General features: G+C 45.8%; 1 protein-coding gene across 3 annotated transcripts in view; it reads right to left on the bottom strand.

Annotated features, from left to right (window-relative positions):
- The window catches only part of LOC128704457 (tolloid-like protein 1), a 33200-nt gene extending 20539 nt beyond the window's left edge, over nt 1–12661 (bottom strand). The window contains exons 1-4 of one of the 3 annotated variants that reach the window (XM_070103134.1): nt 11522–12661; nt 10761–10845; nt 8412–8619; nt 6846–6982 (exon numbers count right to left, since the gene is read on the bottom strand). In XM_070103134.1, the coding sequence (XP_069959235.1) occupies nt 6846–6982; nt 8412–8619; nt 10761–10845; nt 11522–11626 (535 nt within the window). In that variant the 5' untranslated portion in view covers nt 11627–12661. The remainder of the gene's footprint in view (nt 1–6845; nt 6983–8411; nt 8620–10760; nt 10846–11521) is intronic. The other 2 variants (XM_070103133.1, XM_070103135.1) reach the window with 2 other exon arrangements.
- Nucleotides 12662–15828: the final 3167 nt, after the last annotated feature.

Here is a 15828-nt window from a genome sequence, read left to right as displayed (position 1 = left end):
AACCTAACCTGCTGTGTAAGCGGGGCCCTACAGTAGCCTGGAACCTAACCTGCTGTGTAAGTGGGGCCCTACAGTAGCCTGGAACCTAACCTGCTGTGTAAGTGGGGCCCTACAGTAGCCTGGAACCTAACCTGCTGTGTAAGTGGGGCCCTACAGTAGCCTGGAACCTAACCTGCTGTGTAAGTGGGGCCCTACAGTAGCCTGGAACCTAACCTGCTGTGTAAGTGGGGCCCTACAGTAGCCTGGAACCTAACCTGCTGTGTAAGCGGGGCCCTATAGTAGCCTGGAACCTAACCTGCTGTGTAAGTGGGGCCCTACAGTAGCCTGGAACCTAACCTGCTGTGTAAGCGGGGCCCTACAGTAGCCTGGAACCTAACCTGCTGTGTAAGTGGGGCCCTACAGTAGCCTGGAACCTAACCTGCTGTGTAAGTGGGGCCCTACAGTAGCCTGGAACCTAACCTGCTGTGTAAGCGGGGCCCTACAGTAGCCTGGAACCTAACCTGCTGTGTAAGTGGGGCCGTACAGTAGCCTGGAACCTAACCTGCTGTGTAAGTGGGGCCCTACAGTAGCCTGGAACCTAACCTGCTGTGTAAGCGGGGCCCTACAGTAGCCTGGAACCTAACCTGCTGTGTAAGCGGGGCCCTACAGTAGCCTGGAACCTAACCTGCTGTGTAAGTGGGGCCCTACAGTAGCCTGGAACCTAACCTGCTGTGTAAGTGGGGCCCTACAGTAGCCTGGAACCTAACCTGCTGTGTAAGCGGGGCCCTACAGTAGCCTGGAACCTAACCTGCTGTGTAAGTGGGGCCCTACAGTAGCCTGGAACCTAACCTGCTGTGTAAGTGGGGCCCTACAGTAGCCTGGAACCTAACCTGCTGTGTAAGTGGGGCCCTACAGTAGCCTGGAACCTAACCTGCTGTGTAAGCAGGGCCCTACAGTAGCCTGGAACCTAACCTGCTGTGTAAGTGGGGCCCTACAGTAGCCTGGAACCTAACCTGCTGTGTAAGCGGGGCCCTACAGTAGCCTGGAACCTAACCTGCTGTGTAAGTGGGGCCCTACAGTAGCCTGGAACCTAACCTGCTGTGTAAGCGGGGCCCTACAGTAGCCTGGAACCTAACCTGCTGTGTAAGCGGGGCCCTACAGTAGCCTGGAACCTAACCTGCTGTGTAAGCGGGGCCCTACAGTAGCCTGGAACCTAACCTGCTGTGTAAGTGGGGCCCTACGGTAGCCTGGAACCTAACCTGCTGTGTAAGTGGGGCCCTACAGTAGCCTGGACCCTAACCTGCTGTGTAAGCGGGGCCCTACAGTAGCCTGGAACCTAACCTGCTGTGTAAGCGGGGCCCTACAGTAGCCTGGAACCTAACCTGCTGTGTAAGTGGGGCCCTACAGTAGCCTGGAACCTAACCTGCTGTGTAAGCGGGGCCCTACAGGAGCCTGGAACCTAACCTGCTGTGTAAGTGGGGCCCTACAGTAGCCTGGAACCTAACCTGCTGTGTAAGTGGGGCCCTACAGTAGCCTGGAACCTAACCTGCTGTGTAAGTGGGGCCCTACAGTAGCCTGGAACCTAACCTGCTGTGTAAGTGGGGCCCTACAGTAGCCTGGAACCTAACCTGCTGTGTAAGTGGGGCCCTACAGTAGCCTGGAACCTAACCTGCTGTGTAAGCGGGGCCCTACAGTAGCCTGGAACCTAACCTGCTGTGTAAGTGGGGCCCTACGGTAGCCTGGAACCTAACCTGCTGTGTAAGTGGGGCCCTACAGTAGCCTGGAACCTAACCTGCTGTGTAAGTGGGGCCGTACAGTAGCCTGGAACCTAACCTGCTGTGTAAGTGGGGCCCTCCAGTAGCCTGGAACCTAACCTGCTGTGTAAGCGGGGCCCTACAGTAGCCTGGAACCTAACCTGCTGTGTAAGTGGGGCCCTACAGTAGCCTGGAACCTAACCTGCTGTGTAAGTGGGGCCCTACAGTAGCCTGGAACCTAACCTGCTGTGTAAGTGGGGCCCTACAGTAGCATGGAACCTAACCTGCTGTGTAAGCGGGGCCCTACAGTAGCCTGGAACCTAACCTGCTGTGTAAGCGGGGCCCTACAGTAGCCTGGAACCTAACCTGCTGTGTAAGCGGGGCCCTACAGTAGCCTGGAACCTAACCTGCTGTGTAAGTGGGGCCCTACAGTAGCCTGGAACCTAACCTGCTGTGTAAGCAGGGCCCTACAGTAGCCTGGAACCTAACCTGCTGTGTAAGTGGGGCCCTACAGTAGCCTGGAACCTAACCTGTGTAAGCAGGGCCCTACAGTAGCCTGGAACCTAACCTGCTGTGTAAGTGGGGCCCTACAGTAGCCTGGAACCTAACCTGCTGTGTAAGTGGGGCCCTACAGTAGCCTGGAACCTAACCTGCTGTGTAAGTGGGGCCCTACAGTAGCCTGGAACCTAACCTGCTGTGTAAGTGGGGCCCTACAGTAGCCTGGAACCTAACCTGCTGTGTAAGTGGGGCCCTACGGTAGCCTGGAACCTAACCTGCTGTGTAAGTGGGGCCCTACAGTAGCCTGGAACCTAACCTGCTGTGTAAGCGGGGCCCTACAGTAGCCTGGAACCTAACCTGCTGTGTAAGCGGGGCCCTACAGTAGCCTGGAACCTAACCTGCTGTGTAAGCGGGGCCCTACAGTAGCCTGGAACCTAACCTGCTGTGTAAGCGGGGCCCTACAGTAGCCTGGAACCTAACCTGCTGTGTAAGTGGGGCCCTACAGTAGCATGGAACCTAACCTGCTGTGTAAGCGGGGCCCTACAGTAGCCTGGAACCTAACCTGCTGTGTAAGTGGGGCCCTACAGTAGCCTGGAACCTAACCTGCTTTGTAAGCGGGGCCCTACAGTAGCCTGGAACCTAACCTGCTGTGTAAGTGGGGCCCTACAGTAGCCTGGAACCTAACCTGCTGTGTAAGCGGGGCCCTACAGTAGCCTGGAACCTAACCTGCTGTGTAAGTGGGGCCCTACAGTAGCCTGGAACCTAACCTGCTTTGTAAGCGGGGCCCTACAGTAGCCTGGAACCTAACCTGCTGTGTAAGTGGGGCCCTACAGTAGCCTGGAACCTAACCTGCTGTGTAAGCGGGGCCCTACAGTAGCCTGGAACCTAACCTGCTGTGTAAGTGGGGCCCTACAGTAGCCTGGAACCTAACCTGTGTAAGCAGGGCCCTACAGTAGCCTGGAACCTAACCTGCTGTGTAAGTGGGGCCCTACAGTAGCCTGGAACCTAACCTGCTGTGTAAGCGGGGCCCTACAGTAGCCTGGAACCTAACCTGCTGTGTAAGTGGGGCCCTACAGTAGCCTGGAACCTAACCTGCTGTGTAAGCAGGGCCCTACAGTAGCCTGGAACCTAACCTGCTGTGTAAGTGGGGCCCTACAGTAGCCTGGAACCTAACCTGCTGTGTAAGCGGGGCCCTACAGTAGCCTGGAACCTAACCTGCTGTGTAAGTGGGGCCCTACAGTAGCCTGGAACCTAACCTGCTGTGTAAGTGGGGCCCTACAGTAGCCTGGAACCTAACCTGCTGTGTAAGTGGGGCCCTACAGTAGCCTGGAACCTAACCTGCTGTGTAAGCGGGGCCCTACAGTAGCCTGGAACCTAACCTGCTGTGTAAGCGGGGCCCTACAGTAGCCTGGAACCTAACCTGCTGTGTAAGTGGGGCCCTACAGTAGCCTGGAACCTAACCTGCTGTGTAAGTGGGGCCCTACAGTAGCCTGGAACCTAACCTGCTGTGTAAGCGGGGCCCTACAGTAGCCTGGAACCTAACCTGCTGTGTAAGTGGGGCCCTACAGTAGCCTGGAACCTAACCTGCTGTGTAAGTGGGGCCCTACAGTAGCCTGGAACCTAACCTGCTGTGTAAGTGGGGCCCTACAGTAGCCTGGAACCTAACCTGCTGTGTAAGTGGGGCCCTACAGTAGCCTGGAACCTAACCTGCTGTGTAAGTGGGGCCCTACAGTAGCCTGGAACCTAACCTGCTGTGTAAGCGGGGCCCTACAGTAGCCTGGAACCTAACCTGCTGTGTAAGTGGGGCCCTACAGTAGCCTGGAACCTAACCTGCTGTGTAAGTGGTGCCCTACAGTAGCCTGGAACCTAACCTGCTGTGTAAGCGGGGCCCTACAGTAGCATGGAACCTAACCTGCTGTGTAAGTGGGGCCCTACAGTAGCCTGGAACCTAACCTGCTGTGTAAGTGGGGCCCTACAGTAGCCTGGAACCTAACCTGCTGTGTAAGTGGGGCCCTACAGTAGCCTGGAACCTAACCTGCTGTGTAAGTGGGGCCCTACAGTAGCCTGGAACCTAACCTGCTGTGTAAGTGGGGCCCTACAGTAGCCTGGAACCTAACCTGCTGTGTAAGCGGGGCCCTACAGTAGCCTGGAACCTAACCTGCTGTGTAAGTGGGGCCCTACAGTAGCCTGGAACCTAACCTGCTGTGTAAGCGGGGCCCTACAGTAGCCTGGAACCTAACCTGCTGTGTAAGTGGGGCCCTACAGTAGCCTGGAACCTAACCTGCTGTGTAAGTGGGGCCCTACAGTAGCCTGGAACCTAACCTGCTGTGTAAGCGGGGCCCTACAGTAGCCTGGAACCTAACCTGCTGTGTAAGTGGGGCCCTACAGTAGCCTGGAACCTAACCTGCTGTGTAAGTGGGGCCCTACAGTAGCCTGGAACCTAACCTTCTGTGTAAGCGGGGCCCTACAGTAGCCTGGAACCTAACCTGCTGTGTAAGCGGGGCCCTACAGTAGCCTGGAACCTAACCTGCTGTGTAAGTGGGGCCCTACAGTAGCCTGGAACCTAACCTGCTGTGTAAGTGGGGCCCTACAGTAGCCTGGAACCTAACCTGCTGTGTAAGCGGGGCCCTACAGTAGCCTGGAACCTAACCTGCTGTGTAAGTGGGGCCCTACAGTAGCCTGGAACCTAACCTGCTGTGTAAGTGGGGCCCTACAGTAGCCTGGAACCTAACCTGCTGTGTAAGTGGGGCCCTACAGTAGCCTGGAACCTAACCTGCTGTGTAAGCAGGGCCCTACAGTAGCCTGGAACCTAACCTGCTGTGTAAGTGGGGCCCTACAGTAGCCTGGAACCTAACCTGCTGTGTAAGCGGGGCCCTACAGTAGCCTGGAACCTAACCTGCTGTGTAAGTGGGGCCCTACAGTAGCCTGGAACCTAACCTGCTGTGTAAGCGGGGCCCTACAGTAGCCTGGAACCTAACCTGCTGTGTAAGCGGGGCCCTACAATAGCCTGGAACATAACCTGCTGTGTAAGCGGGGCCCTACAGTAGCCTGGAACCTAACCTGCTGTGTAAGTGGGGCCCTACGGTAGCCTGGAACCTAACCTGCTGTGTAAGTGGGGCCCTACAGTAGCCTGGAACCTAACCTGCTGTGTAAGCGGGGCCCTACAGTAGCCTGGAACCTAACCTGCTGTGTAAGCGGGGCCCTACAGTAGCCTGGAACCTAACCTGCTGTGTAAGTGGGGCCCTACAGTAGCCTGGAACCTAACCTGCTGTGTAAGCGGGGCCCTACAGTAGCCTGGAACCTGACCTGCTGTGTAAGTGGGGCCCTACAGTAGCCTGGAACCTAACCTGCTGTGTAAGTGGGGCCCTACAGTAGCCTGGAACCTAACGTGCTGTGTAAGTGGGGCCCTACAGTAGCCTGGAACCTAACCTGCTGTGTAAGTGGGGCCCTACAGTAGCCTGGAACCTAACCTGCTGTGTAAGTGGGGCCCTACAGTAGCCTGAAACCTAACCTGCTGTGTAAGCGGGGCCCTACAGTAGCCTGGAACCTAACCTGCTGTGTAAGTGGGGCCCTACGGTAGCCTGGAACCTAACCTGCTGTGTAAGTGGGGCCCTACAGTAGCCTGGAACCTAACCTGCTGTGTAAGTGGGGCCGTACAGTAGCCTGGAACCTAACCTGCTGTGTAAGTGGGGCCCTACAGTAGCCTGGAACCTAACCTGCTGTGTAAGCAGGGCCCTACAGTAGCCTGGAACCTAACCTGCTGTGTAAGTGGGGCCCTACAGTAGCCTGGAACCTAACCTGCTGTGTAAGTGGGGCCCTACAGTAGCCTGGAACCTAACCTGCTGTGTAAGTGGGGCCCTACAGTAGCATGGAACCTAACCTGCTGTGTAAGCGGGGCCCTACAGTAGCCTGGAACCTAACCTGCTGTGTAAGTGGGGCCCTACAGTAGCCTGGAACCTAACCTGCTGTGTAAGCGGGGCCCTACAGTAGCCTGGAACCTAACCTGCTGTGTAAGTGGAGCCCTACAGTAGCCTGGAACCTAACCTGCTGTGTAAGCGGGGCCCTACAGTAGCCTGGAACCTAACCTGCTGTGTAAGTGGGGCCCTACAGTAGCCTGGAACCTAACCTGTGTAAGCAGGGCCCTACAGTAGCCTGGAACCTAACCTGCTGTGTAAGTGGGGCCCTACAGTAGCCTGGAACCTAACCTGCTGTGTAAGTGGGGCCCTACAGTAGCCTGGAACCTAACCTGCTGTGTAAGTGGGGCCCTACAGTAGCCTGGAACCTAACCTGCTGTGTAAGTGGGGCCCTACAGTAGCCTGGAACCTAACCTGCTGTGTAAGTGGGGCCCTACGGTAGCCTGGAACCTAACCTGCTGTGTAAGTGGGGCCCTACAGTAGCCTGGAACCTAACCTGCTGTGTAAGCGGGGCCCTACAGTAGCCTGGAACCTAACCTGCTGTGTAAGCGGGGCCCTACAGTAGCCTGGAACCTAACCTGCTGTGTAAGCGGGGCCCTACAGTAGCCTGAAACATAACCTGCAGTATAAGTGGGGCCCCTACAGTATAAGCTAACTTGCAGTATCATTTACAATTTAAGCACAAACAAGCTGTCATTACCATTTCCTTGAGGATGACTGGTGTAGTGGAGAGAGAAACCTCGGCGAACAACAGACCCGTCACTGTGGAACTTGACTAACACTTGATTGCCAGACGACGCGAAGGCTGGGGGCAACACACTTCCACAGTACTTGTAGCTGCCCGAATACACAAGTGTAATCTATAAGCACCATGAAATGATATTAAACATCCAATTCATGTAGCCTGGAACCTGGAGGGGTGTTAATGTTGCAGTTTAAAAACTGTAGTGTAAAGCACCCTTCTGGCAAGACAGTGATGGAGTGAATGATGGTGAAAGTTTTTCTTTTTCGTGCCACCCTGCCTTGGTGGGAATCGGCCAGTGTGATAATAAAATAAATAATTCATGTATGAGCAGTGAGGTAAGCTTAATCTTAGTCCCCAATGGCCTGTCTTTTGAAATACTGTACTGTATAAATTAATGTCAACTGTTTAATTAATTACTATTATTTGTACAGTAATAGGTATATGATCACTCCTAAATGTCAAATAATATACTGGCATATAAGCTTTAACTAATACATCTCATGAAACATTACGTTGCACACAGGGACCAGGAGCTATGAGTCAACCCTTGCAACCACAATTAGGTGAGTACAGAAACTTACAAAATGTATGTACTTATACAAAACAACCACAGGGAGAGTTGAATGATAGCTCTAGACCTTTCATGTTGCAATCAACACATTATCAGGAACTTGCAATGTTGCAGAAAACAGGAGGAACTCCAAGCAAATACGTTCATAGGAAGCGTCTTTGCTCATTTGAACAACCAAGCTACCTCCTTTTTTTGCAACATTGCAAGCTCCTGATGAGGTGTTGATTGCAACATGAAAGGCCTAGAGCTATCATTCAACTTCACCTGTGGTTGTTCTACATCTTTTATTTTTTTGTTTGTAATTATTGTACAGTACAGTACAGTGTCCATGACTTAATTCTTCACACACACACAATGGCTGTCTCCCACCAAGGAAGGGTGACCCAAAAAAGAAATAAGGTTATTCTCCTCTTTACATTTAGTAATGTATAATGTACAGGAGAAGAGGTTGCTAGACCATTGCTCTCAGCAATTTACTTGCCTCTCATATGATGACTTACACAATGATTGTCTAGCATAAATTTCCTTATATATTTAATATTTAGTGAAGGGATTCAGGGAAACCGGTTATTTTCATATAGTCGGACTTGAGTCCTGGAAATGGGAAGTACAATGCCTGCACTTTAAAGGAGGGGTTTGGGATATTGGCAGTTTGGAGGGATATGTTGTGTATCTCTATACGTATATGCTTCTAAACTGTTATATTCTGAGCACCTCTGCAAAAGCAGTGATAATGTGTGAGTGTGGTGAAAGTGTTGAATGATGATGAAAGTATTTTCTTTTTGGGGATTTTCTTTCTTTTTTTTGGGTCACCCTGCCTCGGTGGGAGACGACCGACTTGTTAAAAAAAAAAAAAAAAAAAAAAAAAAAAAAAAAAAAAAAAAAAAAAAATTCCTTCAACACATTTTAAAAGAAATCCACAAAACTGAAGGAGAGAATGTTCCACTCACAATGCTAAGAGTTGACTCATAACAGAAAAGTCCTGTAGCTCAACATAATCGTAAATGCAAGGCGAAGAGTCTTCAAGATCAAAGTTGAGAAAAGTGATGAGCACAATTCTGTCTGCAGGTGCCAGGATCTGCCACTCACAGTTTTGGTTGTTCTGGTATGTCCCAGTGACTGACCACATGTTGATGTCACTAGAGACTGCCTCCAGCACTGTTGAAAGTCAAGGTAGCAGGTAACATATTTTGCATCAGTGGGTAGCTTATTTTTTAATAACACATCGGTCATTTCCCACCGAGGCAGGGTGACCCGAAGAAACACTTTCATCATCACTCACTCCATCGCTGTCTTGCCAGAGGCATGCTGACACTACAGTTTAAAAACTGCAACATATCACCATCTCTCTTTCAGAGTGCAGGCACTATACTTCCCACCTCCAGGACTCAAGGCTAGCTAACCAATTTCTCTTAATCCCTCCATAAATGTTTCTTTGCTATGTATTCTATGCATTTTATATCACTGACAAGTTGTTCTCCTTACCCAGCCTTTATAATAAGGTGTAAAAATGTTGATAATTATCTCAGCAACAGGACATAAATGAGACAACAGAAAATCAGGCATAAATGGCAAAGGCACAATATATAAAAAACAAAAAGCCTATAGAATACTGTATCCTTACACTTGCTGCCCCTGTTCACTTTCCAGTTAACAGGTATCTAGGACTCACAAAATCGTTGTGACACGATTGCAAACAAACCATACCACGGACAGGGATAGAACCCGCGATCAGAGAGTCTCAAAACTCCAGACCGTTGCGACGGTCTGGAGTTTTGAGACTCTTTGATCGCGGGTTCTATCCCCGTCCGTGGTATGGTAGGTATCTAGGAACTAGTATCCATGCACCTCCTGCCTTTATTCACCCTGCAATAAATAGATATGTAGGTACAGTAAGCATTCTTGCATCTAGTTTCCCTGCAAAAAAAGACAGCCTGGTTTTAGTCGACTCTTGTCAGTATCCTGGAGAAAGGTTAACTGCTGTACATACTAATGCAACTTTAACATCAATAAGACTCAAAACCTGAATACTGATGTACAGTAGGACCCCCGTATCAAATCAAATCAAGTTTATTCTTTATAAAGATTACAATGTGGGGTTTACATATTTTAGGATATTGTGTGGTTTACATGTTATAAAATACTAATTACAGAGTGGGGCACTATCATGGCTAGGCATTTCAGGCAGACTAAGATTAATTCATAACTAAATTATTACAGATTATGGAGCAAGTTGGTATTAAGGCTAAGTAACTACATTACAGTTTGTAAATTTAGCAACGTGAAGGCTTTAGTTTTGGTACAATACACAGTTTCTATATTGGAGTATCACAGGCAAACTTATGACTAGTTAGGATTCATTATTTTAAGATTCGTATTTCTGTGTTTAAAGTCAACCGGGTGAGTGTGGGGTTTATGTTCTAAGGACCTGCCGTGCATACCAAAACTGTGGATAGTAGCAAATCCCATATATAGGTCCTATTATACAGTTTAATTGATAAATTATGAACAGTAAGTGGAGAATCATCACTTTTTCACTGATGGGAAACACTTCACGGCTTCTCTAAGGTTTTGAACAACTGTCAGCTTCTCAACGTTTATGCTTTAGGGCCATTATTATGCAAAATTATGAGGTATTTTTGGGCCACAGTAACCATGGATAATTGAAACCACGGATACCGAATAAGTGGATAAAGGGGCTCTACTGTATTTAATAAACCAACATAGGGGTTTACAACTTGTCAAGTGTAATCTGAAGAATGCTTGACTCAAATCAATAATATCTTAGCAGTTATCAAGAAAAAATTAGGCCACAATAATAATATAAAAATTTTAAGCACAAATTAGGCCAGAGTGAGGGTTGGGTAAAAAGAATCAGAAACTGTCACACCATTTATGAAGATCAAAGAGTTACTTTTGCATCATCTTCAGAAACTCAGATTACAAGAATAAAAGTTTATTAAGATAGAAAAAGTATACAGGAATACGGAGATATCAGCAATGCAACTTGCTTATAAGCTGGAGTGTCCTCTGGTACGTAAAACTGCAACAGTAAAGCCAAACAATAGTTGCAACATGCATATACAGTGGACCCTCGCCTAACGAACGCATCGCATAACGTTAAATTCGCCTAACGATACATTCTAACGCTAACATTTTGCCTCGGCTAACGCTAAATAACTCGCCTAACGATATTCGTTCTCGGGTACCAATTAATATCGTTAGGTGAGGGTCCACTGTATATTACTTCATGTACAGTACACCAGTAACTATGGTTAAGCCTGAATGAGGCATCATACCTTGAGGAGTCTGACATGCAGCTGGGGACTGGCTTCTGAAGACAGCATAGCTCTCTCTGGCAGACTTTATTTTTGCATTGTCGAACTGTTGAAAACAACTTCTTTTAAACAGGATGATAGTCTCAGCAAAAAATGTGGAGAAATAGGCAATATTCATTAGGAACACATGCAAATTTAGACAGTACATATAAAATAATATTTAGGATAAAGAATTTAACAGGCTTTTTGCAATGTAATCTTTCTGGTGTCAACACAAACATGCAGGTGAAGGGACCCATAGTCTTGGAGAAATAAACAGAAAGGCTTCGAGGAAAAATACTGATATTTCTCCTTGAGGATGTTTAAATATTCTACTTCTACCACCCCATTTTTTTTTATACAGAATTAGTATATATGTACATATACGTACTATACTTTATGCAAAATAGCACATGAGTTTACAGGATATATTGATAGTATATATAACTGCATTCTGTTAAAGAGGAAGTCAACAGGTGAACATAAAACAGGAGGGATTACCAGAGATGAATACTGGTGTGACAGTAGGTATCAATTTTATGCTAAACTGTAATACACGTACAGGAGGGCCCCGCATATACAGCACCTATTTTTAAGTGTTCCATGTTTTCGTTGGCTTTCAGTTGAGCCACTGTTCCATCTGCTGGCAGATGGAAGATAATAAACAATGACTACATCTGAAGCCAAAGAAAATGTGGAACACTGAAAATAGGTGCATAAATAGGTATGTACTTAAAACATACCTTGAGCTTCTCTTTCAGGACTGAAGCAAGAGCAGGGTGTGCCACCAGTAAGTGAACCAGGAGGACACACAGCAAGCGCAGAGGCAGACCACCATGACGACTCATGATTGAAACTTCAAAGGGTGGACAAGGATGACACACGATGGCAAGCAGCTCACCTGATCACCTGGTGTTTGCGTTCTCTGCTACGTGATCTAGTCTTATATCAGCATAGGCACTAAAAGGATGGGAGGAAGGGGGAGAGCAAAGGGTGCCATAAAGTTAAATTTATGGGGTATGGGTCAACAAGAAGCACCTGTGCAATGAGGTGAGTCATAGGAGACCCTGGTGATAAAAAAAAAAGGCTTTAAGCACATTAGGAAGAGAATAATGATCATAGATTGCCTTTATGCTAGAGTTTATTACTCACATGATGAGCTATCACATAACGAACTATCTATCATCAGTCACTGCAAAGTCCATGGCTTCATTAGTGTGTAAAAACAGGTGAAAAAATGTTCCTTACATACCTTTCCTGAATTATAGTAACTCTAGTAAAGCTCCGGGTTATCTGCATATCGTATTTTTGAAGTCCTGTTTAAAAAGGACCATGTTGCAACACCACACACACACAGGATGATTATTAGAGGCATTATTGTTTTAATTTTTTAACATATTGACATTTCCCACTAAGGTTAAGTGGCCCAAAGAAGAAAATACACTTACCATCAGTCACTTAATAGCTATCACAATGCAGTGACCCCCAGGACACTATATCCCCCAAGCAACTTTCACAATGCATGCACTGTAATTCCCATCTTCAAAACTCAAGTAAAACTAATTGGCTTTCATCAATTTCTAAAAATATCATGCCAACATGATAAAACATGTCAAATCCCCCTCCACTCTAATCGCCCAGAAACACTGCATCATCAGCAAAGAACAACTGACAACTCTCGCTACATATCAAAATTATCTTTTAAGATGACACCTCTTCCCAGCACTCTTATTATTTTTTTTAACACATTTGCCACCTGGCAAGACAGTAATGGAGTGAATGATGGTGAAAGTTTTTATTTTTCGGGCCACCCTGCCTTGGCGGGAATCGGCCAGTGTGATAATAAAAAAATAATAATTTGCCACCTCCCATCAAGGAAACATGGCCCCAAAAAATGAAATACTGTACATTCGCTTTTATTTTGGGTGACCCTACCTGGGTGGTAGATGGCCTATATGAAAAAAAAACATGGTTTAGTGTATAAACACACTAAATTGGTTTTAGTGTAAAATGTTCACATTCTCTCCTAAATATCTTAACCTGAGATTTACTCTAAAATTAAATTCTAAGTTTTTAAATGTAGTGGAAAACAGCACTGGTAAACAAAACAACTGGTAAACAGCACTGGTAAACAAAAACAGCACTGGTAAACAAAACAACTGGTAAACAGCACTGGTAAACAAAAACAGCACTGGTAAACAAAAACAGCACTGGTAAACAAAAACAGCACTGGTAAACAAAAACAGTACTGGTAAACAAAAACAGCACTGGTAAACAAAAACAGTACTGGTAAACAAAAACAGCACTGGTAAACAAAAACAGCACTGGTAAACAAAAACAGTACTGGTAAACAAAAACAGCACTGGTAAACAAAAACAGCACTGGTAAACAAAAACAGCACTGGTAAACAAAAACAGCACTGGTAAACAAAAACAGCACTGGTAAACAAAAACAGTACTGGTAAACAAAAACAGTACTGGTAAACAAAAACAGCACTGGTAAACAAAAACAGTACTGGTAAACAAAAACAGCACTGGTAAACAAAAACAGCACTGGTAAAGAAAACAACTGGTAAACAGTACTGGTAAACAAAACAACTGGTAAACAGTACTGGTAAACAAAACAACTGGTAAACAGTACTGGTAAACAAAACAACTGGTAAACAGTACTGGTAAACAAAAACAGCACTGGTAAACAAAAACAGCACTGGTAAACAAAAACAGTACTGGTAAACAGTACTGGTAAACAAAACAACTGGTAAACAGTACTGGTAAACAAAACAACTGGTAAACAGTACTGGTAAACAAAACAACTGGTAAACAGTACTGGTAAACAAAAACAGCACTGGTAAACAAAAACAGCACTGGTAAACAAAAACAGTACTGGTAAACAGTACTGGTAAACAAAACAACTGGTAAACAAAAACAGCACTGGTAAACAAAAACAGCACTGGTAAACAAAAACAGCACTGGTAAACAAAAACAGTACTGGTAAACAGTACTTGTAAACAAAAACAGCACTGGTAAACAAAAACAGCACTGGTAAACAAAAACAGCACTGGTAAACAAAAACAGCACTGGTAAACAAAACAACTGGTAAACAGCACTGGTAAACAAAAACAGCACTGGTAAACAAAAACAGTACTGGTAAACAAAAACAGCACTGGTAAACAAAACAACTGGTAAACAGCACTGGTAAACAAAACAACTGGTAAACAGCACTGGTAAACAAAACAACTGCTTAACTACTGGTACATACATGAAATTAGTATGCAAGTGCGGGCTTAATTACAGATGCTTGGCAGTTGTTAAATTAATGAGTGGGCCATCACCTGACTAATTAGCACATTATGAAATGATTAAAGAGTTTCCTGATAAACAAAACACCACCACTATCTCTAGGAAAACCTCAATGGCCCAGCAATGTTCGTTTGCCTTAAATTGGGTTTATTCAAATAATGACCTCAGACACACTGAGGGTTTATTTCTCGTTACTTTTCTGGCCAATAGAAGCTTGTTTACATTTCATTATTTTCTGCCTTCCTATATTTACTCTCAAGCAATAAGAACACAGTGAAGGCTCTAATTTAGTCAATCATTGGAGAAACGATTTTGCCCCTTTCCACAGGTGTTAACATGTCCACCTAAAGAAAACTAAATTTTCCACTCCAACAGAGGAAAACATGTTTGGGATACAAATATTATAGAGGAGGAAATGTGTTGTGGCCATTAGAATTATTGTGGAACCTTGGTACTCAAACTTAATTCGTTCCAGAAGGCTGTTAGAGTGCCAATCTGTTTGAGTATCAAACAAATTTTTCCCAACCAATTTTCTTTTTGGTTGGCTGTTATCACTAATCTTCTTAGGCCCCCATGGTGACTTATTTATTTCGTGAAGAAACACGAAATACGTAGTTTACAGTGAAGTTCTGGCAGGTCATGTTTGTTTGGTTGAGTGCTAAGCGATTTTTTTACCGAACAAAGTGTTCGAATACTGAATTGTTCAAGTAGGAAGCTGTTTGCGTACCGAGGTTCCACTGCCACTAGCATTATGAGGATGGAAACGTGAGGTTGCCAGCAGTGTAAGGGTAGAAACATCTTAGGGTAGTAATAAAAACTGTTATCAAGATTTAAAACATTTACACCGTAATAAATTAAAAAAAAAAAAAAAAGCTTCTGTGTTTGTAAAGTTTGATTCTTCAAAACTGTACGTCTTCACCAGGAAACTTAAGGCCACATTTAGGTTTGTCCTGGAAAGACTAGGACAGAGACCTTTTTAAGGTCTTGGTTAACTGTTCCAGCCACAACACTGACTTTTATTCTTTATAATGTAGTAAAGTCCATTAAAATAAAAAAATATAGTTTGACCCTAACAAAACATGCACCATTTTCTTTCTAAACACTGATTAAAGATTTATTATGATTATTAACCTAGATGATTAGTAATCCAGGATAACCCAGAGGCAATGTCTGGCTTGTTTCCAATGCGGGCCTTTAATCAACTTCCACAAGATGCAACTCACAACAGGCAACTAACACCAGGGTACCTACTTACTGCTAGGTAAACAGAAGTAATATTTGTAAGGAAATACATGTAGTATAACAAAAGTTTCCAACTGTGCCAGGATCAAACCCAGGCCCTTCATATGTGAGCCAAATGTGCCACCACTTAAGCTACAAGCCACCTATTATATATATGTACATTCAAACAACCCAACTTCAAAATTTCCTTTTTTTTTAATATTCCTGGTAAGTTACAAGTGCTATGCATGGCTTACGGGGAAAGGATTTTAACCAATTTTTGCCCAGAAAATTCTTAATGACACAATAAATTGTAATTTCCTAAACCAGTGTTTATAAATATTTAGCAACAGTTGCATCTCATTAATGCAAAGTCCTAGAGATTAGAGGATTTCTGTTTACATTGAAATTCTATTAGTAAAACGTTTGGAGGGACATGAACTGTATTTTTGTTGCACCTCTGGCAAGACAGTGGAGCGAGTGATGGTGAGAGTGCTTCTTCTTTTTCAGGTCCCCTACCTCGGTAGGAG

This window comes from Cherax quadricarinatus, chromosome 84 (genome assembly GCF_038502225.1).
Source record: "Cherax quadricarinatus isolate ZL_2023a chromosome 84, ASM3850222v1, whole genome shotgun sequence".
NCBI lineage: Eukaryota > Metazoa > Arthropoda > Malacostraca > Decapoda > Parastacidae > Cherax > Cherax quadricarinatus.
This window is presented reverse-complemented; position numbering and strand designations above follow the sequence as displayed.